Genomic DNA, 26,995 nt, shown 5'->3' on the forward strand with positions numbered 1-26,995 from the left:
CACGTGCAACAAACAAGCAAACCAAGGCGCAGCGGTGTAAGAAAAGTGCTTGGCAAGCCATACGGCTGCATCCTTTCAGTCTGTCATTTGTGTTTCAGCAGGGTTCTGCTTAAAGAATCTCAAAAATAAAAATAAAAATTGCATCCTTCATTAAAAAAAAAAAAAGAGTAGAAACTCTTGCTGCCGACACTTGATTTTTTCTTAAGCCTGTGTAGCAGCTCAAGGAACCCAAAAGAAACATTTTGTCAACATCAAACAGATTAACAGCCAAATTCCACCTTTAGATTCTTAGGCTCACAAATTTTGTTTCTTGGAACACATCTAATTCAGAAATAAATGATTCAATTATGTTTTTTTCAAAACTTTTCATTATGTGCCATGTAAGAACAATCAGAGACAGGAATTTGAAATTTTGAATGTTTTGACTGGAATCACCGAGCACAAACTATTTCTCGGGACACTTTCTGGACAACATCTTACAACGCATGCTGACTGCACACTTCTGGTGTGTCCACCACAGCTCCACAAACCTGCAGCGGTCTGTGTGCTAGCACTTAGTAACCAGTCTGCAGTGCTGAGGAGAGTCATGTCACCTGAGGGAAAATTGCAAACAAAAGAAAACCATTTGGCTTCATCTCAGAAGTTAAACATGTATTTCACACTTTATCTTTCTTGGTAGAATTCATCCAAAATCAATAAGCCTGCACTTTAAAATTCTAACAACAGGAAAAATAAGTTACTCTGTTTTAATTTACTTTTTTTTTTTTTTTTAAATAAACTCCAATACATACTGAGAAGTTGGGATATAATTTCCAGAATTATTTGCTACATGAGGTTAGTGCATGAATAGATACAGTATCTAACTAATTTCCTGACAAAGTAATATTAAGCACCCAATTTTTCAGAATGTAAGCCTACACACAACAGCTATTAAGAAGTCTGTCCAGATGGTGGGTGTCTTTCTGTGTTTCAAGAAACACGTCATATTTTTGTGCTAGAGAACATTCAAGCTACATATAAGGTACAAAAGCTAGTGAGGTTTACTGCAAAGGCTTTAGCAAGTAAGAGAGATTTTAATTCAAAAATGTTGACCAATTTTATCCTGTATCAAAACTGGTATATACCTGATAATATGATACAAAAATATAATTGGCATTAAAAACAAAGATGACTCATCTGTGGACATGAAATATTTTTCTTCTTAAACTACATTAACACATTTAGTACTTTATTTATTCTTTAAAAAAATACTTTTTTTTTTAATGGCTTAAATTTTGATTACAGCAATAGTTTTACAGCAATAACAAAAAGTAAATTATACACAACTCTGGCACAAAAGCCTGTTAATCTGATAACCCATAAACCCTCCCCACTACAGAGGACTCCAATTAGAATGAATAACAGAGATGTTTGGGGAATTGAGGGGGGATGACATCTGTTTGATTGACATGTGCCTTTCCTGGAAGAATGCAATGCATGTCCACAATCCTCAACAGTCTGACAGCACTAACATGACACAGTTTTTAAAGGGGAAAAAAAGGCATTTCTTTGCTACAACAATATTTTAACTCTAAATTTATATTGAAAAGTTTTATTTAAAAATGCATGCCTAATTTCAAGTAATGCATTAAAAACACTGTCCACAAAGCTAGCCAAACATCATGTATGATCACTCCTACTATAGCCATAGAAATGTCACAGGAAAGAGTATTTTCACTGCTTATTATATAAATCCTTCTGTATTTCATTATATGTCATTACTGACAAAGCAGTTCAGTTGTTCTGCTGTTAGTATTCTACTGAGAACAAACATAACTTATCAACTGGCTGACTGCTGCTTGAAAAATAGGTATCAGTTTACCCCATTGAATTACTACACCTGTTTGAATTTTGGCTACTCCATCAGAGCAGCAAGCTAGCCCTAGGAAATTTCAACACTCAGTTTTATTAGCCTATTTGACAAAACTTTCATAGCCTTAGGAGCTTGCTAAAAGTGTGAACATGAAAAAAATACTGAAATAGGGAAAAAGACTGAAAGATTGCATTTTGCAGTACGACAACTGTAAACACTTCCTTTCTCCTCATCACTAAACTAGCCTTTCAGGTTTTATGGATTTTTTTTAAGCTCTGCACATATTACCTGCTCAGTCCATTCAAACTAGGTGAAAGGAATATATAACAGGAATGAAAGCTATTGCTGAAACTTGATAATAGTAACTGCTGATAAACACTGAACATCAGATTTATACACTGCATTACATAAACACATACTACCTTAAATAGTAAAACATTTTTCTCTACATAGTTTACTGACTGCAAGAGCAGTGATGCAGCAAGGAGAAAGCACAAACTACAAAACACTAAAAAAATAGTAGCTCACCTTCTGCGCCATTGGGTGTCATGGAATTATTATTTATATGAGAGTTATCAAGTTTTGGACCACTGGGGGATTCACTACTACCACTTAGTCGGCTATGTGGGCTGGCTAGATCCTGCATTTCCATAGACCTGAAAACAAGATGTGTCTAGTTTTAGTGACATGTTCAATCTGGATTACAGAGGAATTACCAGTATGACATGCAGCCCTCTCTTAATTGACATCCTCAACACATTTAGTAAAAAATGAACAGCTTCTCCCAATGTGATTTTTTCTAATGTTAAACTCATTTTGTCGTGCCACACACAACTGACCATCTAGGGCAATTACTACTGCAGCTTCTAACAGAATAAAACGTAGATACAAAGTACCGTACTTTAAACATTCATGTCGCCTTCTATTTTTAAGATATGCACTAAGATGGAATCACCACTATATGAATCCATATATTCTCTTAACAACAAATTAACACTGTGCTTTCAAGATTTACCATTCAGTGGCAATATAATGGGCCTCCAAACCAAATAAAACACTTGAAGCAATTGTTGAAACCTATCATCTACTGACAGGGAATGAGATATTCCTGATGTATGTGTTTACTCTGGCAAACTACTTAATTGTTCCTCTGTTTCCGTTGAAACAAATGCAGCATTAAAACATTATTATGTCTGCTCACTTGTTTGCTTTGTGGATTACATAAACCGTGCCCAATTGAAAAGGGATATGACCAACATACAGCGAATCCATATAGGCGTTAGTATGCCTTAGCACTCTGCAGTATCTCAGCAGCTGTCGTTTAGTCAAAATAATAGGAGAGCAATTCAGATTCAATGCAAAAATTAAACATTTACACAGCACACAAGCAGCTGAGTATGTCCGATTTGTGTTGTTAATAGCCTTGTATAAAAAGAATGATAGACCTCACCACCATGACATATCCCCTCATTTATGTTGGGGAAACTTATAAATGAAGTGCCCCATATTCATTTGTTTATAGCTAAAACTTTTCATAATGTTTTTGATGTACTTATTTTAATTGCTCCAAGTAGAAATTTCACAGGTTACAGTGCCTCCAAGGCATATGAATCCACACATTTTCTGTTTAAAAGAAATGCTTAGGCTCTTTTAGAGACTTATTAAAATTATATATAAAAAAAATCCTTCCACCATAGTGGTATAAATATCCTTAAACGTAAGTGTAATTTCGCCTATGAAGTTTTCATATTTTGACTGAGATTTTATTGCAAGTTCTAAACACAAACCCTTCATTTTGTATTCTGTTGCTTAAACTAATGTGCAGATTAAAAAACAAAAACAAAAAAAAAGATGGTTCCACAATGAGTTAAAAAAGACAGTACCTAGTACAAAGTAAAACAATTTAGTGAAAAACAGTACGTGCTCACAGCTGACAGACTTTGTTGCACACATAAAAGAGAAGCTACTGCGCTTATTTGTTCTGCTCCATTTGGAAAACAAGAATAAACATTTACTTATCACCTGAAGGTAAAGAAAAAAAAAAAGTTGCAGAAAAATAGCAATTTTCAATCATATCCTTACCTGCAACTGGAGGAAACAGCAACATCTGAACCAGTTTGGGACTTCTGCACCTGTAAACCAGGGAGACAAACAGAAGCCTCTATTACTCCGCTCTCATACGAGGCCTTAATTTAAACAAAGACCATCACCGCGGATGACAATTCTGTCCTTTAAACCAAAAAGGAGAGGAGGAGGGCACGGCGCCGGTGAAAGGCATATTGTCTTTAAATTGAAGGCTCGCCTGTTGTTTCCTCGGCAGGTCCCTCTCCCTCCTCCCCGCGCTGGGGACGGCGGCCAAGTGCCGGGACAGTGATTCATCAGGGGCCGTGACAGCTGCAGAGGGGCTCACTCCTCCCCCAGCACCGCCGCTGCGCACCCCAGCGAGGGCAAGCCCCCCAAGGGCGGCGGGAGGGAGCCGCTCTGCGCCAAGCCCCCCAGCATCCTCCGCAGCTCTAAAGCTCCCCTTTTGTTCCCGCTGCCCGAATTCTCTCTCGCTCCCATCCCCTTAGCTCTTGACAGCTTCTTGCCCTCATCACCTTGGCCGTCCTCTTCCTCCGCTCTTCGCCATTGAGCCCTCCTTCCTCTGGGGACCCCACAAGTCACCACACTCCAGAAATGAGGGGCAAAGCAAGGCTGATGCTATTTTTTTTTATTTTTTTATTTTTTTGAGGGGGCAAGGGGGAGTAAGAGGGAGGTCTGTCTACTGTAAAGATCTCCAATATACGAGCTACATTGTTACACAACCATCTCCAAAATGAGCCCATCACCAAGCGCAGAGAATTAAAGTAAAGCACATGTTATTGCACAAGGTCTTACTCGTAAAAATTCCAGTCACTAATGAGATTTCTGATAAAATGACTTAAAAGAACACTTCTGGCTAAATAAATGTTAGGAAACTGCAGCATTTACCTCTTGAGCTCACTCATCGAAAAAGGAATCTGGTTCCACTGGGAAGCCCAGCAATAATTTTCCAGTTTAATAAAATGACTCCTTTTATAACTCAGGTGAGTAATAGATTTTCATATCCTATTAGGAAAACGTTGCTGCTCTGCTAACAGACTCTTCTCTGCAGCCAGTAAGGATTGTCAGCAGGTGATAAAGTTCAGGTGAAGATATGCTGCTAGATACTGGTAGCCTAAAAGCACACAAAAGCTTATCCGGGAAAGGTATGTATCATCCTAATGTCTGCACTGCGAATCTTTCATGTGTGTTTCCATTCAACCTGAACTGACATCTCTTAAGTGATCACAGAGCAAAAGCAAGAGAGATGAGGCATTTTAAGTGCCATAAAAATCATCCAAGCAAATCCTACTTATGTGTCTGTAGTTTTTTTGTTATTTTTAATCACAGACAGAATTACTACTAGCAAGAGTAAACAACTGCTAGGGGCAGCCAGGCAATGCATAACGTTACAAATGATGTCAAGAAGCATGTAATAATGCACACTAAAAAACATCAATCTTTTTATAACCGGGTACTTAAAGTACTGCATAACGTGCTTTTCAATACATCAGAGCATGCCAAATCAAACGAGATGAGCAGCTACATTCAAAACTGTGCATTTTGTTTTAATGTTTTTTTCAATCCTTTACCCTCAAAACTGCAGCAGATTGCCTTAGGATATGTTTCTGCTGTTACTTCTAAACACCTGGAAAAAATTATAGGTGAGAACTAAGTTTGCTTACAGAGCTATCTTCACTCCCTCTTGCACAGGATACTTTAAAATGTATCTTTTATGGTAGAAAAAAACTTCCCTTTAAAAATAGATGTTTCAATTAACTGATATTTTCAGACGTGCCCTACAGTATTATTCATACTTCACTGAACTCTAATATACATTTAATCCTCACTATTTTATTTACCCAAATTAAAAAAATATATTAACTTCCGTACACTTACAAATATATACATCAATGTGCACGTGTGTTTACAGTGAGACATTTCATTTAAGGTTTCATGGGAGAAGTTAGAAAAAACCCAACTCATTCACAGAGAATTAAATATATACCTTATATGTCCTCTTACACTCTATGATTTGTGAAAGTTCATATCCACAATCTTCATTTTCATTAGACATACTTTAGATATATTCCTTTGTGTCTCAAGGATTATTTAAACCATGTGTTGCACGTTACCATATTTAAAAATGACTCTTTAATCAAAATAACTTTAAAACAACTAATCCTCACTTAGGCTGGTCAGCTGAATCCACATAGTGGTCCAGGAAAAATAAATCTACTCTCAAGAATGCGAATGCAGACAACAATTAGACACAGATGTCAGTGAAATTAGTTACAGTTTACAAAATGCTACACTTCACATGCTTTCAGTTTTTTATGTGTAGTACAAAATTACAATGTAGTAAGGAACCACACTTATGATGACTAGTTCATAGAATAAAAACATTTCTGGGTGGCGTGTGCTTGCTCTTGTACATTCTCCCATTTTGCCAACAGATTTCGGGATAATTTAAGTTCTGCAACATAACTCACATATCAAACAAAAACTGGAAAAAAAAATGCAATGGCCTTACCCGTCCAAAGGGGCACATTAAAAAAAATCAGAAAGAGAAAAAGGAGCTGTCACTCACCCTTTATGCTCTGCACTCTGCTTAAACTAAAAATGCCGTATATGATAAATGACATGCACATTCTCCTTAATACATGAAAAATATTACCGCGTATAATTTGATTGTGGTGAGTAACATTCATATCTTTCTGTTTAGCATGGATTGCACTACATGGGCACATGATGTGAAAAAAAAAAAGGACAATGATAGCAAGGCTACTTAAAATTCATCCATTTAAGAATCTTAAATCAGTAACATCAAATTCTGATTAGTTAATGAGGTCTTTTAAGTTTGCCTTTTTTCTAATTAAATTTATAATTCTTCACAGATGTAGGTTTTGTTGATGTTCAATTTGTCTCTCTCATTTTGTTAAACCTCACATAGTACTCCACCAATCCATTGAATAGCCACATTAAATCTGTTAATACCATGCTCTTCAACCCCAGAAATTATTTCCAGAAGGCAAACTTGCTTTGAGAGATCATCAAACAAGACTCAAGGTACACATTTTATCACATTTTCCCTACCACAGAGCTCAGGATGCGGAGGAAAATTCATGACTTTTGCACTGTTTATTATACTTTGCTAAATTACAAATCAAAAGCATCTGACAGAAGATCATGTATGAAGCCAAAAAGTTAATAATGTTCTGTGAAAAGTAAACTGTAAATGGGAAGGGATTCTAAATTTCAGCAGCACAGAGCAAATAAAATGTAGGTACTTGTCTAAATTACAGGTTTTCCACAGTATTTTTGCTTGCTAGAAGCAATTTTTTTAAATAGCCATAATTTAAAACATTTTTCCAGCTGAAAAGAAATTTTCTAAGTGAAAATAAGAAGTTAGCCCAGAAAACTATAGCCAGCACATGAGCTTTCTCTTAAAATGCATTTCTACTTAAAGAAACAAATTTCATAGACAATAGCAATTTTCAAATCAGTATTCCTCCTTAGGGGAAAAAAAATCTGTCATTTTTAACAGGGGGTGAAGGGAGAGAGACTTTTTCCTCAAGCAGCCTTCCTTTCTTCCTTACAAGTGCTACACAATCAGTATCTACAGACATAATGGTTTCAGCAGCCCAAACGTTCCAAAACCAAAATAGAAATTGGCTACAAAAACGCACCTTGCTGACAACACATGCAACTTCATCATACTTTCACTCTTTAAATAATCGTATTGCTAGACTATAAGTGAGGAGGCAAAACTCTTTTGCTAGATACTTCAAAGACAAATTGCACTTCTTAAAACAGAAGCAGATAATTACAGCTATTTAATTTTTAATTACTAGTTTAAATTCTTCTGAGAGTGCTATCCTGCATACTGAGTTCACACACTTATGAATGAAACGTTTGGAAACACAAGCAACGTCTCCCTTTTAAGAAAGAAGTGCTCAGTGTGACAATGCTCCCATTATGACCAGACATTTAAGAATGCCTCTCTGCTTCTCCAAGATTTTTTTGGCTACCAAGAAATATTTCATACTTATTGAAATTCAAACAAAATGATTACTCATTCTTTTTTTTTCTTTCTTTTTTTTTTTTTCTGCTCACTCCAAAGGCGAACCGTGACTCAAGCAGCCTGTCATTGCGCTGGGCTCCTCCGAGGGGATGGCTGCTCATTTACCAGGCCTTGGGAAAACTCCTGCAGCTTGGAGGTGCTTGGCTGAACACCGCGCTGCATGCGCTTGTGAGCAACGTTTAAAATGGGGCGTGCATATGTGTATTTATGTTATGTGTATTTAAAAAGTATATGTGTTATATCCACACATTACACACAACACACACACACATATGCAGACATATAGGCATTATTTATTTTACATGTCAAACCAGTAGCCTGCGTCCTGGCAGATGCTTTGCAAACTGTCTCAGTGTGGGATGGAAAATAAGATTCCTTATCTGTGGTATCTAATGTTCAAAACTTCCAGGGATGCACTGAACGTTTCCATTTCCATTTCTTTCCCCAATTTTCGCTTGTGATCAGTTTAAATTTAAACAAACTACAAGAAATGTGCTATTTTTTTATTTTTTTTTTACTCTGAAAGATATTAACTCTTCTGCTTGCACATTATTCTTAAATGCTTGCTTAAAAATAAACAAATAAAAATAACACCAAAAAAAACCCTCCAGCCTTCTGAGAAACACTTGAAAATGCACTAACACCTTTACTTTTCCAGAATAAACATTTCACTGCAAAAGGAAGTCATCCCTCTTATTGGTGTTTGTCCAAAACACCTACAGAAAGGCAGACTCAGGGATGTTTTGGGGCTCTCGATCTCTCAAGAGCGAGAAGTAAGTTTCGTGAAACTTCAAAAGCCACATAACTTCCTCGTTCTGAGCCCGTAGTTCTAAATAAGCCACCTAAAATGTCAATAAACGTCAAATATTCCACTTGTGTAGATGTTTATTCTGTCATCTTGAAAAGTTCTCCTGTGGGGATCTGTGTGTTTTCCTTGGTGTTTGGAAAATTTAAACACATTAAGCAAAAGGATTTCCTGCTTCAGAAAGCGCTGTCAAAATCTCTGTCATGCATTCTTCCTTCCAATTTTTTTATTATTTTTCTCACGCTCTCGTGTCTCTTTTAGAAAGATCTGCAGATTCCCTCCCTGTGTTACTTGCCTTCACCGGCATGTAACGTCTCGCCATCACGGGCTTTACATTTAACGAACCATTAGCACTCGAGGAAATCAAACAGGAGAATCCCCAAACCTGGCTGAACACAATAAATAGACCCATGTTAACATCTGCTTTGTGGCAAGCCTGCAAACCCCAGCCTGAAACACGGCCAAAATTAAGTGCCATACCTAGTGATTTATAAGCGAGGATTGCTCTCACCGGCAGCTAGAAAGCAACCCTGCACCTTCACGCCAGGTTAATCCCGTTGAAGGACTGGGGGCTGTTTTGCAATTAGGCTATTTTCTTTATTTTTTTTTCATTTTTATTTTTTTTCCTTTTTTCCACCTTTTTTTTTTTAATTTCTCCCCTTTTTTCTCTTTTTTTTTTTTCTTCTTTTTTCCCTTTTTTTCTTCCTCTTTTTTTTTTTTCCTTTTTTTTTTTTTTTTTCCTGTCTTTTCCTCCCCCTCCTGCCGTTTCCGCGCCTCCCGCCTGGTACTCACGGTGCTGCCGGGGGGGGCGCGCAGTCTCAGCGGCGGGGCGCGCTGCTTCCGCGCCGGCGGGCTCAGAGCGCGGCTCCCGCCATGGCGCAGCGGGGCGCGCAAAGCAGCGCAAAAAGCAGCGCAAAGCAGCCAGACAAAGCCTCGGCGGCCCGCCGCCTGTTTGCTCAGCCGCGTAGGTCTGCCCAGGCAGTGCCTGGGGGCACGCTGCCGCTCCCGCTAAGCCTCCTCACTCCCCTTTTTCTTCTCTCTCTTTTTTTTTTTTTTTTTCCCCTCTTTGGGTTTTGTTTTTGTTTTTGTAATGCAAACCGCAGCTATTCTCTTGTCCCGGCCTTATCGGTTTAAAAAGCGGCGAGGCTTACGCGGCCCTGAAGGTGAAGGCAGCCTTCCCGGCCCGGGAGAGGTGCAGCGGAGGCTGCCGCTCCGCGGAGGCTGCGCGCCCCTGGCCGCCACCCGCACCTCGCCCCGAGCAAGTAATGGGACCCCCCCCCAACCCCCCCCCGCTCCCTCCTCATTTAAATAGCTTAATTGTGTGTCGCTGCGTCCCCTCTAGTAAGCCGGCTTTAAACAAAAGCCGTCCTAATAGAATAACTGGAATTAAACCAACATTATATCAATGAGAGAAGCTAAATAAGGATACTCACAGAGGCTCTTAAGCACACAAGCAGCATGCACGTCCGGACATGCCGTTTTGATTGGATATGTAACAGATTTGTTCTCAAATATCTGAGATTCTTGCAACCTTGTAAAGAAAGGGTCTGCTAAAACTATTTAAGCCAGACTTCTCCAATTTGAAGGTATTTATTAAATAAAGTGTCTGGAACTTTTTAAACAGTTTAAGCCACGCAGATACGTGAAATATCTGTACTTCTAAAGATGATCGTAAATACAGTCAAATTTGTATTTTAAATTATTACTACTCACCTACTAAAGTTTTAATATTTAGAACTGTGCAAAGGCCCTTTCCGTAGACCTTAGACATATTTCCATAGAAGAGAGAGATGGTTGCATAGAGTTAAATTTGAGCATTAAGTAACAGTAACTCTTTAAAGCTTAGCTTTTACCAATCAATAAGTAATTAAATAACTTAATTAGTAAGCCATTAAACTGGAATGGGTTTATGATACATTTCTATTACAGCACTTTTAGTTGCTCCTAATTCAAAAGGAACTGTTTTAAAAATACATACGTTATGTTAAAAAACATTATAACGTACACAATAACTACATTTGTCCAGGGCTCTCTGGAGCATTTCCACTTTGTAGAGAGTATCTTGCAATTCATGTAACTTATTTTTCTACAGTTTTTCAGTACACATAGTCCAAATATGATGAGGAAAACAGCCTAATGATTTGCAGTACCAAAAAAAAAAAAAAGAAGTCTTCATGCTATGCCAGGTCTAAAGTACTAAATAAAATGAAATAAAAAAAATAAAGAAAAAAACAAACCAACAATGTTATTTTGTATAAATAGATTCAAACAACTTTTTTCTTTAAAAAAAAAAAAAATCTGTGGTTATTCACTGCTAGTATATCCTTACCTTCAATTAACTAATCTGTGAACGAAAGCAATACTTCTAGAGGAGAAATGTCTTCTGGCTACTACATCCAAGTAAGCGATACATTATTTTGTAGAAAGTACATTGGGAATACTTCAGGAAAGAAGATCGTTTTGCAAAGCTACAAGTCAACCTCTAGCTGAAAACGCACCTAAGATTTCATTTTGTTTAGTGCAGAAAAGGGATCTCGGGATAGTCCCATACCATATATGGGAACTCATGTCAAAATAAGCAGATTTCTATTGGGCCCATCCGGGTAGCCAGCACAAACAGAATCCGTTTACTTCTTTATATTCACAAAACAGATCTCATGCCAAGAAAACTATCCATGATGTTCTATATTAAACTGTGAAAGAACTACAAATTACTCGTTATGGAGACAGGCAGTTTTGTCAGGTAAAATTCACTGAAATAATCAAATTCAAGGAAATGCAGTCATTCTGAACTATCGTTTTGAATCCTCTGGAAAATACTTGCTGCTGAAGCGTTTACAAGTCTAAATAAGACCATTTAAAATAAAAATCTACCCCATCCTGTATAGAGTTAAAGACATATGTCTTGCTTCCCTGCTTCTAACCACTTAAATGAAGGTCAGGGACATGTTGTCAGGAAGCAGAAGCTTAGGTTTTTCTGAAAAAATCTCAAAAAATATGGTATTGTTGCTGCGAGGTACTATCTGACACTGGAAAATGTAACCCAAAACCCTCTCTCCAAAATAGCGATATTTAAATGATGCCATGGAAATCCAGAAATTATTAAAAATAAATAAATGAATGCAACTTCTGCTGTTGCATGAGAACGTTTGCATAAATATACCTTAACAACAACAAACAAATATCACAAATATATGAATAAATTTTACTATTGTGAAAGTAAAGCTTACTGAAAAAGGTTTACTGATGGAAACTGCAGTCCCTAATGGGAATTTTGTCTAAGTAATAACTTTAGGAGTGTGCCCAGCTTCTGTATTTAATTAAACTAGGAGACATCCCCCCCACACACATACAGAGCTTGATGATGTGATGATAAACTTGGGATAAATTACACAGGGGCTAAGATGATCCGAAAAAGGGTGTTGACAATGCATTGCAAGCAAAGAATCGACTTTGAATTTTTTAATCTCTTCTGTAGTATCGCACATAGATGGTATGGGAACTGAAGCCATATAAATGAGACTTACAGAGAAGGGATATAAGATAAAGTGAGGTCCTCTGTGTTTATACAACCATCAAACAGTACCTTAAAGGTCTTTATCTGATGTCTGAAGATCAGACTTCAGATTGGTGTATATCATTACCCCATGGCATGGTCTAACCTATGAACTTACCATACAGCTGATACTATGGAACAGATCCTCATTTGTTTTAAGTCAGTGTTTATTATTGCTTATTATTATTATTATCATTATCATTATTATTTCAACTTCACCTATTTGAAACCAGGTTATATGCTTGTCACATATAAAGCAAACGTTTGTTTACCTGGCTTTTTTTTTTTTTGCTTTGTTCTTCCAACTAACTGCATACCAAATCAGTACAGACTGGGTTGTTGATCACTGGCACCCAACATAAATTTTAAATCACAATTACACTAACACTGGGTTTGGAATAGAGATTTCAGTGGGATTTGTATCTGTTTACATCAAGCATGAATTTGCCCTGATTCTGCATTCCTGTTGACTCAGCTGGCATCTCAAGAGTAATAAGAAGGACTGGGCCTATTACATAATATCAAGTGTACAATGAGCTGTTGGGTATATTTTTACAACTATTACTCACACAATATGGTTTTAACTCCATACGCATTGTCACACACTCACTTTAGCACAAGTAAAATGGGTACATTCTGAGCGCAATATTGACTGCTGCTTAGATGCCAGAATTACAGATGTACTAATAATTAAGAAAAAATAGATATAAGATGGATATGGAACAGTGTTTGAAGGTTTGTCTCTAAGTAGGAGATGCTGCTGAAATATTTAACATTATAAATACATACAGAAAGGTCATTGTAAAGCAAAAGGTGCATCCTGTCGCTCCTGGAAGGCTCCGTGCAGCTCTTCCCGTAACAACTGCAATGCAATGTCAGAAGCCTCTGACACAGGCAATATCTGTCCTATGTCTGCATAGAAGTTTTATCTTACACATAGCAGCTGTTGCCTAGAGACGTCCCTGGCTGGAGCAGAAGTTTGCAGCATTTGACAGGAGCCCTTATTGTCTCACGCTACTCATGTGGTCAAAAAGTAAGAAGACCTTGGTAATTACAAACAAAACAAACAAAAAAAAAGTGACAGAATTGAACCATTTTAGCTGTTCTGTCCAAAAACCAACAGTGTGATTGAGAAGGACAATTTAATTAGATTCTTTCTAGATACACAAAATAAAATTAATAATGAATTAAGGTCTAAGAGTAATTCATTGCTGATAACAACTGTTCTTACTCGAAGTGTGCATGAGCGGCTAGCCCAAATGACACCTTTGCTAGTTTGCATGGAATTAGACTTATTTTAAGTCAGCAAAGTCAGTATGAATGGCAAGATCATTTTGTATAATTTAAAATAGGAAACAGTAGTCTTTATTAATGTGAAGTAGATATTGCTTTAGCTTTTTTTTAATGAATTCATGACTTAATATGATTCTGAAATTATTCTTGACAACTATGATATAAAAAAAAGTGGAGATTTTCCTCACAAGTGGTCAAACTCAAGGTTGAGAGCAAATACACTAATCTTCCTCAATTTTTCACTTTCCAAAATCTTAGTATGGATGTATTTTGTTGTTGGTGGTGGTGGTTTTGATTTTTGCTTTTTGTTTTTTCTAATTGTTTGCATCTTAAAACCATTATGTAACAGGGAAAAATGTATAGCACATATATGTTTATAGACAAAACCAGTGTAAACTATAAATATACACAATAAAAAAATACTGAAAAATAAATAAGTATTTTAGCAGGGGGAGGGGAAGGTTTTCTATGTGAAGGTAAGATTTAAATGTTTCCAATACATACGTCTCCCACACCACTTTTTCTTTTAGAAATCTCGTCAACGTAATTATACGTATGGGTACCACACAAAGATACTGATCACTTTTGGTCCCCAGATCATCTGAAGTAGACACTCTACCCAAAAGTGATGGCATTGCTTTTCCCCAAAGATGAGGGAAACCAGAGTCCACAACACTCGGGGGGCAGAGTTTTGAGATCTGCTCCTGATTTAAAAGTAATGTTGTAGCTCTAACTACAACAGTCTTAATTTAGGCAGTGTCTTATCTATTAAATTGAACTACTGAAAATTAGTTTCTGTTTTCCAATAAAGTTCAATAGCTTTACAGGCAGATTTTTAACACTGAGGTACCTAAGAGTCGGTGAGAATGTCACTTCTTTGCACAAAAACCTCAGCTTGAAAGATACATAAATCTGTTAGTAACTCTTTATGAAAGTAGTCCTGCTGAAGGCTATGTAATTGTTTTTATATGGCGAATAAGCTGTTTTGCAAGAGAGTGTATGAAATGAAAGGAGTAAATTGCAACCTGTGAGCACCCTAGGGAGCGAGCTAATTTTTCTCATTTACATAAGCATTTTACGCCAGCTCAGCATGGAAACAGAATTGCCTAAAAATTGAAAATAATCATTCTTCATTGTGATGTGTGAATAATAATTTGCTTACAAAAATGAACAAGCAAAATCAAATGCACCGGTGATGATGCAAAGCAGCTTGCTATCACTCTAAATGGCAATAAAAGCCATACTCTGTAGTTCCTCAGAAGACTATTGTATGAAGAATGCAGTACAAATGAGAGATTACCAGTGAGCTGACAAAATAATCAAGCACCGTTGTTCTGTAAAGACTATAAAACATATCATTTCACACACATGCAATTTTTCCATAGTTCAAACTCCCACAACTATTTAAGCCTTCCTCATCTTTCATTTAGTGCTTCTAGAAAAAAGTTAGAATTCACAAATCATTGCAAGTTTTTTTTTTTTTTACAGCAATAACTTATATTTTGCCAGTGATATAAATACAGCTCACTGTATAACATGAGTCAGCTCAGTAATGCTAGACTGTCTTTTCTCCAACTATTTTCCATTAACATGAACAAAACCAGTTTTGTCAGCACCTCCTGTAAGGTGAAAAGGGAAATGGAAAGTTCCTCTGTTTTTCAGATCTGATTTAAAGTAGTATTCAGAATTCTTAATTCTGCAAGAAAAATATGTTTGTTCACTAACCATGGAAACAATAGGTTTATTTGTTGCAAATTTTATTTTGTTATTATTTCCTAAATGCATTCCGTATTTTTTTCCTGAAGCATTATGCATGTCACTGTTCAACAGTAGATGGAGCAGTAGATCGTTACTGTATTTTACTTATCTGTGTCAATTATTGCGTAATTTTTCAGCTGCTGACATATAAGACTGGACAAGCAAATACAAAAAGAGATAAAGAAATATAATTGTTAATTAAAGAATTTAGAACTATGAAGAAAACAGAACAAGAATCCAAGCTCACTCTGGCAAATGGCTAAGAAAAGCCTGCATTTATGGCTTAATAGACAAGATTCATAAACACACATTCATAAAATTACAAACCTTGTGTTAGCTGAATACAGTAAATATGAACGTCCTTAACCTTGAAACACTCAGTCACAAATATTTTTCTTATGATGATCGGGAATGATGAAGTCTCTTCTAAAAGTGAAGTTCATAAATATTCCACATTTTAGGCCTTGTAATGAAAAGGAAAAAGTGGAAGTCTAAGTTAAAATAATCATTACAAGGGCAATTTATTTTACACTCTCATCAATTGCTTTTCCATTAAACTGTTTATATGAAATTTACCATAATAAATTGTTTTGAACTTGACAGTAATTATGCCATGACCCTCATTTGTTCAGCAGGGGTTAGATTCCTCTTGCCTGACTGTAACCACATGAAATGAAGCATTTAACTTAAGATAGTCATCCCAACCCTTATCTTTGGTGGAGACAGACAGACAGTTCCAGTTGATGTGTTTAGGGAGGCTCCCAATTTTGAGGTTTCTTCTCTCCATAGACATAGATGATCACCTGAAGCTAGATTTCAGGTTTAGATGGCTATGGCTCCCCTAAGAATCCAGACTTTGTATAGTTTCCCTTAAAATCAAATGGATCTCAATAGTGATTGTATTAACAGAAATTTCAATAGCTGCATACTCTATTTTGAAACTTCATATAATTACTTAGCATCAGACTGCCAGTATTTGTTGTTACAAATCAAGGCCAGGGGAAAACTTCTCGGATGGCTTCAAAGTTCCAGTTCTCATTGACAAGCCCACTGCCCTCCCCCGCTTCCTTCCAGCAGCATTAACTTTTTCTCTGCAATCTCACAAATCGGAAAAAGAGTAACCTCTAAAGCTGTTTTAGACTGAAGGTCAGAATTCAAAGGATTGGTAACTTTATCCACAGAGCCCTGCAATGACATTGCTATTGGAAACACACCCAGAAGCACCAGCACTCGAGATGTTTTTATTAAGCAATGTCAATAGGTACGAAATTTGAAGGTGCTTTTTTTTTTTTTTTTTTTTCCCCATACTGTAAGGTTTATCAAGATTTGTATTTGCAAGAGATCAAATTGCTTTCTGCCACTGAATTTTAGTTTAATGTTCTCTGAGGTAAGGAAACTGGGCTCTGTGTTACATGCTAATGAAAACAGCAGCTTTGGTTTGTTTACCTAAATACTTAAAGAGAGGCACCTCCTGCAGCCAAAATGTAAACAAAGCTTAAACTCCTTTTACTGCATGGTTACTTCCAGGCTGCTAATGCAGTTTTTTTTCTTTTTTTTTTTTTTTTAAGTAAATGCATTATACAGATTTTCTACATATATTTCCTACTTGACAATCTACCTTTCCAAAGAAATATTTGATTCCTAAACCAATTATTCATAATTAAATCTGTTTTAAGTCCATGAACATGAGATGACAGATCCCTTTCAGAATTAGGCTTAGAAAAAAAGAACATAAAGGGCAGTCAGTACGTTTGTCTCTGCAGACCCAACATTAATTTAGAGGAAATAGGTTAAAATAAGGATTTCAAGATGGTTTCACAAGAATTAAGAACAAGAGGCAGTTTGATTTCAGTATCTTTAAAAAAAAAATAAAATCATGTACCTTGCACCTCTGTCTTGTACGACAATTGCACGCACAAAAGGCTAAAGCAGTCTTATCTGCCTTGGAGATTCACCTGGTGAAGTTCTGAGAACCTGTCTTCAAGGATGTCTTGCTTTTTATAGTACAGGAATTTCTGTACACAAGGCACTCCACTAGATAGTATTGCTAAACTGCTATTTCAGACAGACACAGACAAATGAAAAAACACCTTACTCCGGATGCCAATTTATATGTTGAAAGACACAATGCAGAACACTTTTCCAACAGTAATGCCAGAATAATGCAATAACAAAATCAAGAAGACACAATGATACTCACAACAGAACAAAACTGTATGAACTTGAAGCGAAGTTGGATAAGCAGAGATAAATAATTTTTACCTGTCACAACTTGATTTTAAAACATATTAATTAGCATTTAGCAGTATATGGAATGTGTTGAGTACAACTGAAAAATGCTTATTTATCTTAGTGCATCTGATAGCGTTTTCTTCATATTTGTAAGCAGGGTACCTTTGTATATATGGGTTGATTTTTAATAGCTCTTCTGGAAAGCAGCAAAACCTAAAGTTAGATACACCCAGGAAAATTTAGTAGATTTAACAGCCTAAAATTCAGGAGCTTGAAGTGTTCTCCACCAATGTATTCCACTTCAGATGACTACTTCCTGAAATAATGTCACAATTATCCTGCTAGAGACTGAATGGTTCAAGTGATGCTTCCTGGTGCCTGGGACACAAACAATGGCTCCATTGCCCCGGGTGAGGACACCGCTGGTGCTGCTCTTGTGTCAGCCCCAGATGCCTGCTCCACCAAGCCCCAGCGGGCTGCAGCCATGTGGGAGAGCATCACCATCCCCAGCAGCCACTGATGAATTGCTTCCCTGCCCCACACTAAGAAGAAAAACAAGTGTACAGAAAGAAAGCTCCCCCTCCAGAACTTTAATCCACATCAGAAAGCGTTTTGAATTCAGTAAGTGTCTCAGGAACCACGTGGTGACTACAGTTTGGAAGGGGGAAATCAAAGGGACCCAGCCCTGCAGCTGGGTACAGCTCAGGCACCATAAGGCTCTTGTCCCTCTTTAAGACCTGAAAGAGCTGCTGCAAACCAGCACTGATACCCTTACAATGCATTTATTTTCCTGCAAGTTTCTTCCCTCTCATAAAATTCTCATTATTATTTATAGTTGTAAACTTTCATTAAATAAGAAACACCATCAATATTTTCACCTCCATAATACTATAAAATATCATGTATGCATCTTAAAGCCTGAATTAAAATAGGATTGATGTTATGCTGAGTCTTTTTATGGGATTGGCCTCAAGCATATGTGGTATACCAAGCACAGCAGGAGCTTTATACAAATCTTTCTCTATTAGATGATGAGTTCCAGGACTTGGCTTTTGTTTTTCTCTGGTCAGTAAGTAAATAAAAAACTAGTTATACAGTATGCATCATAAAGTAACAACTGGCAGATCAAATATTTTTTACTGTAATCTAAGATGGGGATGCCTAAAATTCTTTTTAACATCTGCTGAATGTTCAGGATGAAACACATTTCAGCAGGCCCTACATTGGGAAGTTCCTGTCAGCCAGTGCTGGGGTCTTTAACAGTCCTTCAGCTTAGACCACCCCTAGTCAGATCCAAAATGTTGACTCTGGTACCCATTAATATCCTTTTGATTTCAAAAGGGTTGTGTACTGGTGTCAGAGCCTACCCTCACAGCTCAGGTTGCAGGATTCATGTCCAGTTATCTCTTCCTGTCCACCAAACACTGGTTTCTCAAAATTTGAATGGGTACCATAAAATGCCTTGACATGAACTTCAATGAAAAAATAGCTGGAAGTTAATATGCAATAAAAATATCTCCCATTAATTTAGTAAGAGAACTGGACTTCAGAGACACTGAATAAGAGGTTTGAAGACTGCTGTTTACTTTTGGTTTAGAAATTCATGACTATGTATAAAAAAGGCATAAATCACAGTGATTTAGGAGATTGGTTTAAGACACTGATTTGCTAAATCTTTATGCTCACCTAAGCTTGCTTTTAACTTTGTAAGACATAAGTGTCTTTGTTTTAATAAAACTTTATTGTATGGTTTAAAGATACATGCCAAATTTCAAACTTTAGCTCTGTTTAAGCACACACATGGCTTTTCTCTTGCTAGAAAGATCCATGTATAATACCAATAACCTTCCATCAAATACCAGAGAACTAAATGTATGAGAGCTATTAACAATTAGAAAGCAGTGATATCATTTAACTGTCAACAAACATGAAAGTACATGTGCAGACATCAATGGGAACATGATAACCTAATAAATAATAAAAATGGCAACATGTAGACTTTGCAAGATTTCTACACATCAACATGACGTAAGCACATAGGTGTCATTTGCTCAAGGAAATTCATTTAATATCTCTTCTAGCATATGAAAAAATGTTTCTTTCTTCCCAGCCCAGAATAAGCCAAAGCATCCTTCCATAACACCAAATGTGACAATGTCCAAATTAACATCTCCGTAGGGTGTAGTGTACTAAAAACAGAAGTAAACCCCAAAATTTTGTTCTCTTGAATGGATTGTGGATTAGCTCCATGATTTGAAAAACCCAAGGAACGGATTTACCTCTTACTCTGCTTGCTTTCTGAGATGTGCAAATGGATTTACAAAATTCAAAACAACAAAAACAACACAACCTAAGAAATTTTAAACCATCCTTTTCTAAAGGCTTGATAGAAAAAAAAAAAAAGTATGCTTTGAACTGTTCAAATTGAAGTTCAGCCTTTAAAACTGAACATGAACTAAAACATTTATCATACCTGAATACCAAGTGAAGGTTTACATCTTATTAATGAAGGTTTACATCTTATTAATGTTTGTTGATTAACAATTGCAATAAATAAATTATGATATGCTATTAAAATTTTGAGTGATTATACTGGATAGTTACAAATTGAGTCAATACAGTTAAAGGAATATTTTTTTCTTGTCTTCCAGGAAAAAATAAATGCCTCCAAACTGCTCTCGACTCCATAAATTGGCCAAGGTTTCAATCTAATTTACAACACAACCCAAATAATGGTATTGGACATAACCTAAGAAAAATGAAAGAATTAATGATATCAGATAGGAACTCCTTCTGGTGCTTATCTTGTACTATTGTATATACTGAGTGCCTTTTCTCCCCTTGCGGAGGTATGCACTGTACTTAGGCTACCATTTGCTGCTTTATGAGGCCTAATGAGATTCAGAAGACATCACGGCATCCAGATCTTCAAAGAATACCATCTGCTAGGACAAGGACTGGTGGAGAAGACTCTGCAATGGAATGTGGGGCAGAGTGTTGGTTAGTGGTCCCTCCTGTGTCTCAGGACCTACCTGCAGGTAGCTGAGCAGCCCTCAAACCCCAGCTCTTGCTACCTAGCTCATGTCTCTCACTTAGAATCATAGAATCGTATAATGGTTTGGGGTGGAAGGGACATTAAAGACCATCTAGTCCCAACTCCCTGCCATGGGCAAGAACATCTCCCACTAGATCAGGTTGCCCAAAGCCCCACCTAACCTTTCACTTCCTAACTGTGAGGGTGACAGAGCAATGGGACAGGTTGTCCAGAGAGGTCGTGGAGTCTCCTTCTCTGGAGATACTCAGAACCCACCTGAATGCATCCTGCGCAATGAGCTCTAGGTGATCCTGATTGGCGGGGGGGTTGGAGTAGGTGATCTTCAGAGGTCCCTTCCAACCACAGCCATTCTGTGATTCTGTGACTTCCAGGCATGGGGCATCCACAGCTTCTCTGGGCAACCTGTACTAGTGCCTCACCGCTCTCTGAGTGAAGATTTTCTTCCTGATATCTAATATAAATCTACCTTTTTTTTTTTTAAGCTTAAAGCCATTCCCCCTTGTCCTATCACTATACTCCCTGACAAAGAGTCCCTCCCCAGCTTTCCTATAGCCCCCTTGGAAGGCCACTAAAAGGTCTCCCTGGAGCCTTCTCTTCTCCAGGCTAAACAATCCCAACTCCTTCAGCCTGCCTTCATAGGAGAGCCCCTTGATCATCTTTGTGGCCCTCCTCTGGACTCATTCTAATAGGTCCATATCCTTGTTCTGGGGACCCCAGAGCTGAACGCAGTACTCTAGGCGAGGTCACACAAGAGCAGAGTGGAGGGGAAGAATCACCTCCCTTGGTCTGCTGGCCACACTTCTTTTGATGCAGCCCAGGATACGGTTGGCTTTCTGGGCTGCAAGCACACAGTGCTGGCTCACGTTGAGCTTCTCGTCAACCAACACACCCAGGTTCTTCTTCTCAAGGCTGCTCTCAATCCATTCCCCACACAGCCTGTACTTGTGCTTTGGATTGTCCCAGCCCAGATGCAGGACCTTACACTTGGCCTAGTTGAACCTCATGAAGTTTGCACAGGCCCATCTCTCAAGGCCGTCCAGAGCCCTCTGAATGGCAAACCTTCCCTCCAGCATGTCTACTGCACCACACAGCTTGGTGTCACCGGAAAACTTGCTGAGGGTGCACTTGATCCCACTGTCCACGTCACCAAAAAAGATGTTAAACAGTGCCGGTCCCAATACTGGCCCCTGAGGAACACCATTCGTTACTGATCTGTACCTGGACATTGAGCCATCAACCGCAACTCTTTGAGAGTGACCATCCTGCCAATTCCCTACCCACTGAGTGGTCCATTCATCAAATTTATGTCTCCAACTTGGAGACAAGGATATCATGTGAGACAGTGTCAAAAGCTTTGCACAAGTCCAGGTAGATGAAGTCAATTGCTCTTCCCCTGTCCACCAATGTTGTAAGCCCATCACAGAAGGCCACCAGATTTGTCAGGCACAGTCTGCCCTTACTAAAGCCAAGTTGGCTGTCACATATCACCTCCTTATTTCCCATGCACCTCACTTCCTAGATGACACTCTCACTTCCTAGATGACACTTTAATGATTCAGTTGTAAGAGAAGCAGCAGCAGCAGCATGCAGGCACCTGCAGGAAGGGTTTGGGTTCAAATCTGAAGCTCACTTCATGGAGAGGTGCAACTGCAGCTCTCAGATTCGCAGATGGCAGCAGAAACCTGCAACTGCACATTATCTCCTTAGTGCTGGTGCACTTCTGGGATTGGGTGGGCGAGAGGAGGAGTGCAGAATCAGTCCCAGGTAGAGTTTCTGCATTTTCCCTTTGACTGGTAGAACCTGCCTTTAGTCTAGCTTTTAATAAACTTGGCTAATCTATTGCTACAGAGGAAGCATTTTATGAAATAAAAACACGATTCTGATCAAATCAATGTTTTTCTCACCTGCCATTTTCACAAATGTGTCTATAAGACTTTATCAATAGGAATGTTAGCAGTGTGTTTACTAGAATGTTTTGCATGTTTGTCAGAATGTTTATCAGTCATTGGGTGAGATGATGGTGAAAGTAAGAAAGTATCTTTTTAGTTAAAAACACACACACACAAACAAAAGAGCTATTCATGAAAGTTTATTTTCAGTTTTTCCTGTAATATTTTTAAAACCATTTGGACTGAAATATATGAAACACTGTCTTCATTAAAGTCTAGAAAAAATAGAAAACATAAATATTGATTTACTGTTTAAATTTCTTCATTTTCCTCACCTGCCTACAGTCACAGCTCTGACCTCATTACTGAAGCCTGCTAAAAGCATCCCCACCATCTTCTCATAATTGCAACCTGAAAGAGTTCTTAATCTCTTCAGTCTTGATCACCTTCTCTGATTACTTCTCTGTTTACATAATTCCTTGTTAGCTCCAGAAATTACTTTTCAGTAAGTGTTGATCAGAAAGGTCAATGCGTCATTCAATATGAAGGTGCCTAGCCCCTAACCAAATTATAAATAGTTTCTGAGGTGTCAGTCCTTCCACGCAGGGGTGACTGTCTTACTGTGTGTTGGAAGCTTATTTCCCTCCTCTTAACTTTGAAGATGAGAGAAGGGAGTGGAAAAGACCATTAGATCTCTTTTGTGATTATGCTCTCAGCTGTCTTGGTCTGGATCACCAAAGTACGAATTGCAGATATGCTGAATTATATTCACAGTGGACACAATCCTTTGACAGTAGTTGATCAAGGATGTTTTTCCATACCAACTTCTATTATCCAGCTGTTTATGAGCCACTGTGAACGGCTAATGACACCCATATTTATCTGGCATGATTTTTCAGCCTTCCTTCAATTTATCCTTTGATTAATTAATTTTCACAATTTGTCTTTCTTTATATAAACTGGTTAATCTCTCCTCCATTGAAGAACCAAGCATATTTCCCAAGGCAATGTATTCTCTTAGATTTTCCACAGAATAAAGAGGGAGCTAACATTTTGCTTGTGATACATAAGGAATCACTCTCTATCGTTTTTATGTTTAGTACTGCTATACTTATTATATATAGTACTGCTATACTAAATATGATGTTTATTATATATAGAAAATATAAATATAACAATATATTATATATGGAGAATATATATTATTATATTTATTATATGTTTCTCCTCTGCCTTTTAATCACTCCTACGCTAAGTCTCACTAGGGTTTGAGCAGCTTGGTCCTATTGGAGATGTGACTGTTTCCTTTTTCAGTTTGAGGTCTTTGGGAGGAATTTCACTGCTTCACAACTTCAGGGGAGGAGGATGTTTGGGTTAAGGCTGTGTTTTCCAGAGAGAAAGCATAACATTTCTTTTCTCTTGATCTTTGTTTGGTACCTAGTATTCAGTCCATACTGCAGAGAAGTTAAGATAAAGTGACAAAGTCTATGACAGACTAATTGGTGATGGAATTATTTTGCAGAAAAGTGCTACTTGGTTTGACAGAACTTCTAAATGTAGAAACCATTTGGAAATGGAAGCACAGAGAAAGCTGCAGAATATCTATTTTCCTTACAGTTTTTTTAAAGATTATATTGATTTAGAAATATTCTCATTTTGCAGGCATTACTATTCTTTTACCCAGCTACACCCATCCTGGGAAAGCAGCAGTACAATCAGGATAACAGCTGAAATTTGTTCTGGGGGTTTTGAGTTTTGTCTGGAGCGCAGACAGCACACTATATATATACATCTATATTATTATTATTTTTTTTTTTCAAACATAACTGCTTCATCTTTTGTTCTTTCCCTGAATTGACCTGGTAATCAGGAACCAGGCACCTTGGTAGTTACCTTCCTTTGGATTTATGATGCTGAATGAAAGCATAATCAAATTAACACCATTCATGACTCAAATAAATATCACCCCCCTATTTATTTTAGTAAGCCAGTAGCAGCTGTTCAGAGAACACTGTAAATGTGCAGGTTCTTAAACAAGTGCGTACCCCTTTCCTTTCACCTCTTGCACCTTTCTAATATAGGCCTTCAGTGCAGGTACAGTCTTCTGAATACAAAGAACTAGTTTAACACAACCTTGACATCAGTACACTACCAAAAGGCTGTTTGATATCTGGTGATCGAACTGACATCATCACCTCCATCATCTGTCTTTTTTTTTTTTTTTTTAAACTTACTTAAGTTAAAATACTTACTTAACTTAAAAATACATTTGCTAAAAGTGCAAGCAGGTTCAGTGACTTGTTTATAAACTAAACCAGAGAAGTATTTCCTTTTTTCAATAACTGTTTTTTTTTATTATTATTATTGTGTGTGTGTTTAAGTACTTTGTCACATGCATTTTTTATTACTGGACAAAAGTGGAGTTTATGTCAATAATTAAAAACATGTAAATTATGTGATCACTTAGTATTTACACTGGCATTTGCTTCATAGTCTGCATTTTATTTCTGATTGCATAAATATTCATAGAGAAACACCTAGGGAAATTTTCAAAGTGGTGAGGAGAGACTGAACTATGCAGTTCCTATTAATTTTAATAACAGTCACATGGTTATGTTCTCACACTCTGATTTGAAAATTTCTCCCCTGCTTTCCACTATCTAAAATAATGGGATAATTCTAAGTATGCACTATCTGTATCTCCCCATCTACTATCTATAAATACACAAGGGACATGCAGTCTTTTCATATAGATTCTTCAGGATGCCCTGGTGCTGTTTTATACCCAGAGGAAAAGTCCCAAGCCTAATCAGAGTTACAAAACTCCTGCTGCTCCTAATCCTCATCTCTACAGACATTTCCATTAATTTCTTTGCTGAAATGCTTATTTAGATACATTGAAAATTAATATCCTGGGAACCTCTGACATAATTAAAAGTACAAATGCCAAAAAAGTATGATCAAAAGCATCGCTAAAACCAGAATAAGACATAATCAACCTGGTAACCCATCATACAGTCCCAGAAACCATGCTTTAACATTCCTCCCTAAAAAGCTAATGACAGAGAGTTATAAATGAAAGATTTTTGTCATTTGACTATATTTGATCTTTCCTCACAATGTGCCAGGAAGGTCAGCCAGGGTATTTTAGAGCAAGGCTGTGAGTAGACAGAATTACAGCCTTAGAGTTACTGACAGTGTCTTGCCAGAGATTACCATATTTTTACAGTTTGTAGGCTTCAGTTTTCACAGCTATTGCTTCTAAGCAACTTTTATACATCTCCTGGAAACCAAGAGTAGGTGAAAGGAGGACGTCTTTTTTCCCTGCACAGAGAATCTTGAGAGGTTTGGCAGCAAGGGAGACAGTGGTGGTCACTACAGGCAGCCAGCAGGAGCCCAGAGAGCTCAAAAGAGAACCTTAAAACAGGCTGAAGGGAGGTGGTAAAGCAGCTGCAATAGGTTTGAAGGGTCCATAGTGGGAAACTTGGAGAGAAGATCATGGACGGAATGAGGGGAATCAGGAGAGAGAGAAGATGAGGAGGTTTGTTGATGAGGATGCTGTAACCCCTAAGAGGAAAGGGTTAGTATTCTGGGATGCAAGTTGCTTAGAAGTGCAATATCTGGGCTGAAAAGCACTGAGGGCATATGGGTTAGGGTTGACAGAGATGAATTCTGCCACACATCTCTTAACAAAACCCCAGCTAACCTCAACTGAAGACCCGTATGCCTCCAACCTTTCTGTGGTCAGTATGGGGTTGCCTTTTCCTATGGATTTACAGATGGCTACTGAAAGATACATTTGTCTTTAGCCTACCACCAGCCAAGGACATCTATTCACATCCTCCACAACCCATCTGCCTGTTTTTAAAAAACTTGAAGGAGTGTGGTATTTTTGAGACTGCTAGATCTCCATCAGACTGGGTTGAGATTTCCCAATGAATCAAGACGTTATCATTAGAGGATGTACAGCTAGGCAGACACATACAAAGAATGTGGTTGCAAAAGCCTTTTTTTCCTTAGGAAACCAAGTTGTAACAAGAAACTGCCTGACCTCCATTTACAGTTCTGTTCAGTTATTTTAATGAACTTTTTCAGTTTGCTGACAGAGCAACTTTGTTTTACATAGAAAGACAGTTCCCCAGAGGGTAAGATCTGTCAGTTGTCACAGGAAATCCTTTCAGACCCTACCCATATAAGCAGAGTGTTACCTCAAGAAATCAGGTTCATTCTGTAGACCTGCTGAAGGAAGGAAAACAAAATCCTTCCTCAATTTGGTTGGGTTCTTGCAGTTATGGCTGCAATCAAGAAGTCACTTCTTCACATTATGCTATCATTTGAGCTTTCTTTTTCAGTCAGCATCTCAGCCTTGAAGCTGTACACAGCTGGAGTGTCCTGCCTTATATGTTGGCC

The 26,995-nt window shown here is 37.7% G+C and overlaps 1 protein-coding gene across 10 annotated transcripts in view; it reads right to left on the reverse strand.

Annotated features, from left to right (window-relative positions):
- The window catches only part of EYA1 (EYA transcriptional coactivator and phosphatase 1), a 165,867-nt gene that overhangs the window by 80,766 nt on the left and 58,106 nt on the right, over positions 1–26,995 (reverse strand). For 7 of the 10 annotated variants that reach the window (XM_035563142.2, XM_035563139.2, XM_035563137.2 and 4 more), the window contains 2 exons: positions 3,935–3,984; positions 2,381–2,508 (listed from right to left, as the gene is read on the reverse strand). In XM_035563142.2, the coding sequence (XP_035419035.1) occupies positions 2,381–2,508; positions 3,935–3,984 (178 nt within the window). Of the gene's footprint in view, positions 1–530; positions 594–2,380; positions 2,509–3,934; positions 3,985–10,235; positions 10,283–15,736; positions 15,873–26,995 lie in introns of those variants that run through there. The other 3 variants (XM_035563145.2, XM_050708739.1, XM_050708738.1) reach the window with 3 other exon arrangements.

The sequence above is a fragment of the Cygnus atratus genome, chromosome 2 (assembly GCF_013377495.2).
Source record: "Cygnus atratus isolate AKBS03 ecotype Queensland, Australia chromosome 2, CAtr_DNAZoo_HiC_assembly, whole genome shotgun sequence".
In the NCBI taxonomy this organism is placed as follows: Eukaryota; Metazoa; Chordata; class Aves; order Anseriformes; family Anatidae; genus Cygnus; species Cygnus atratus.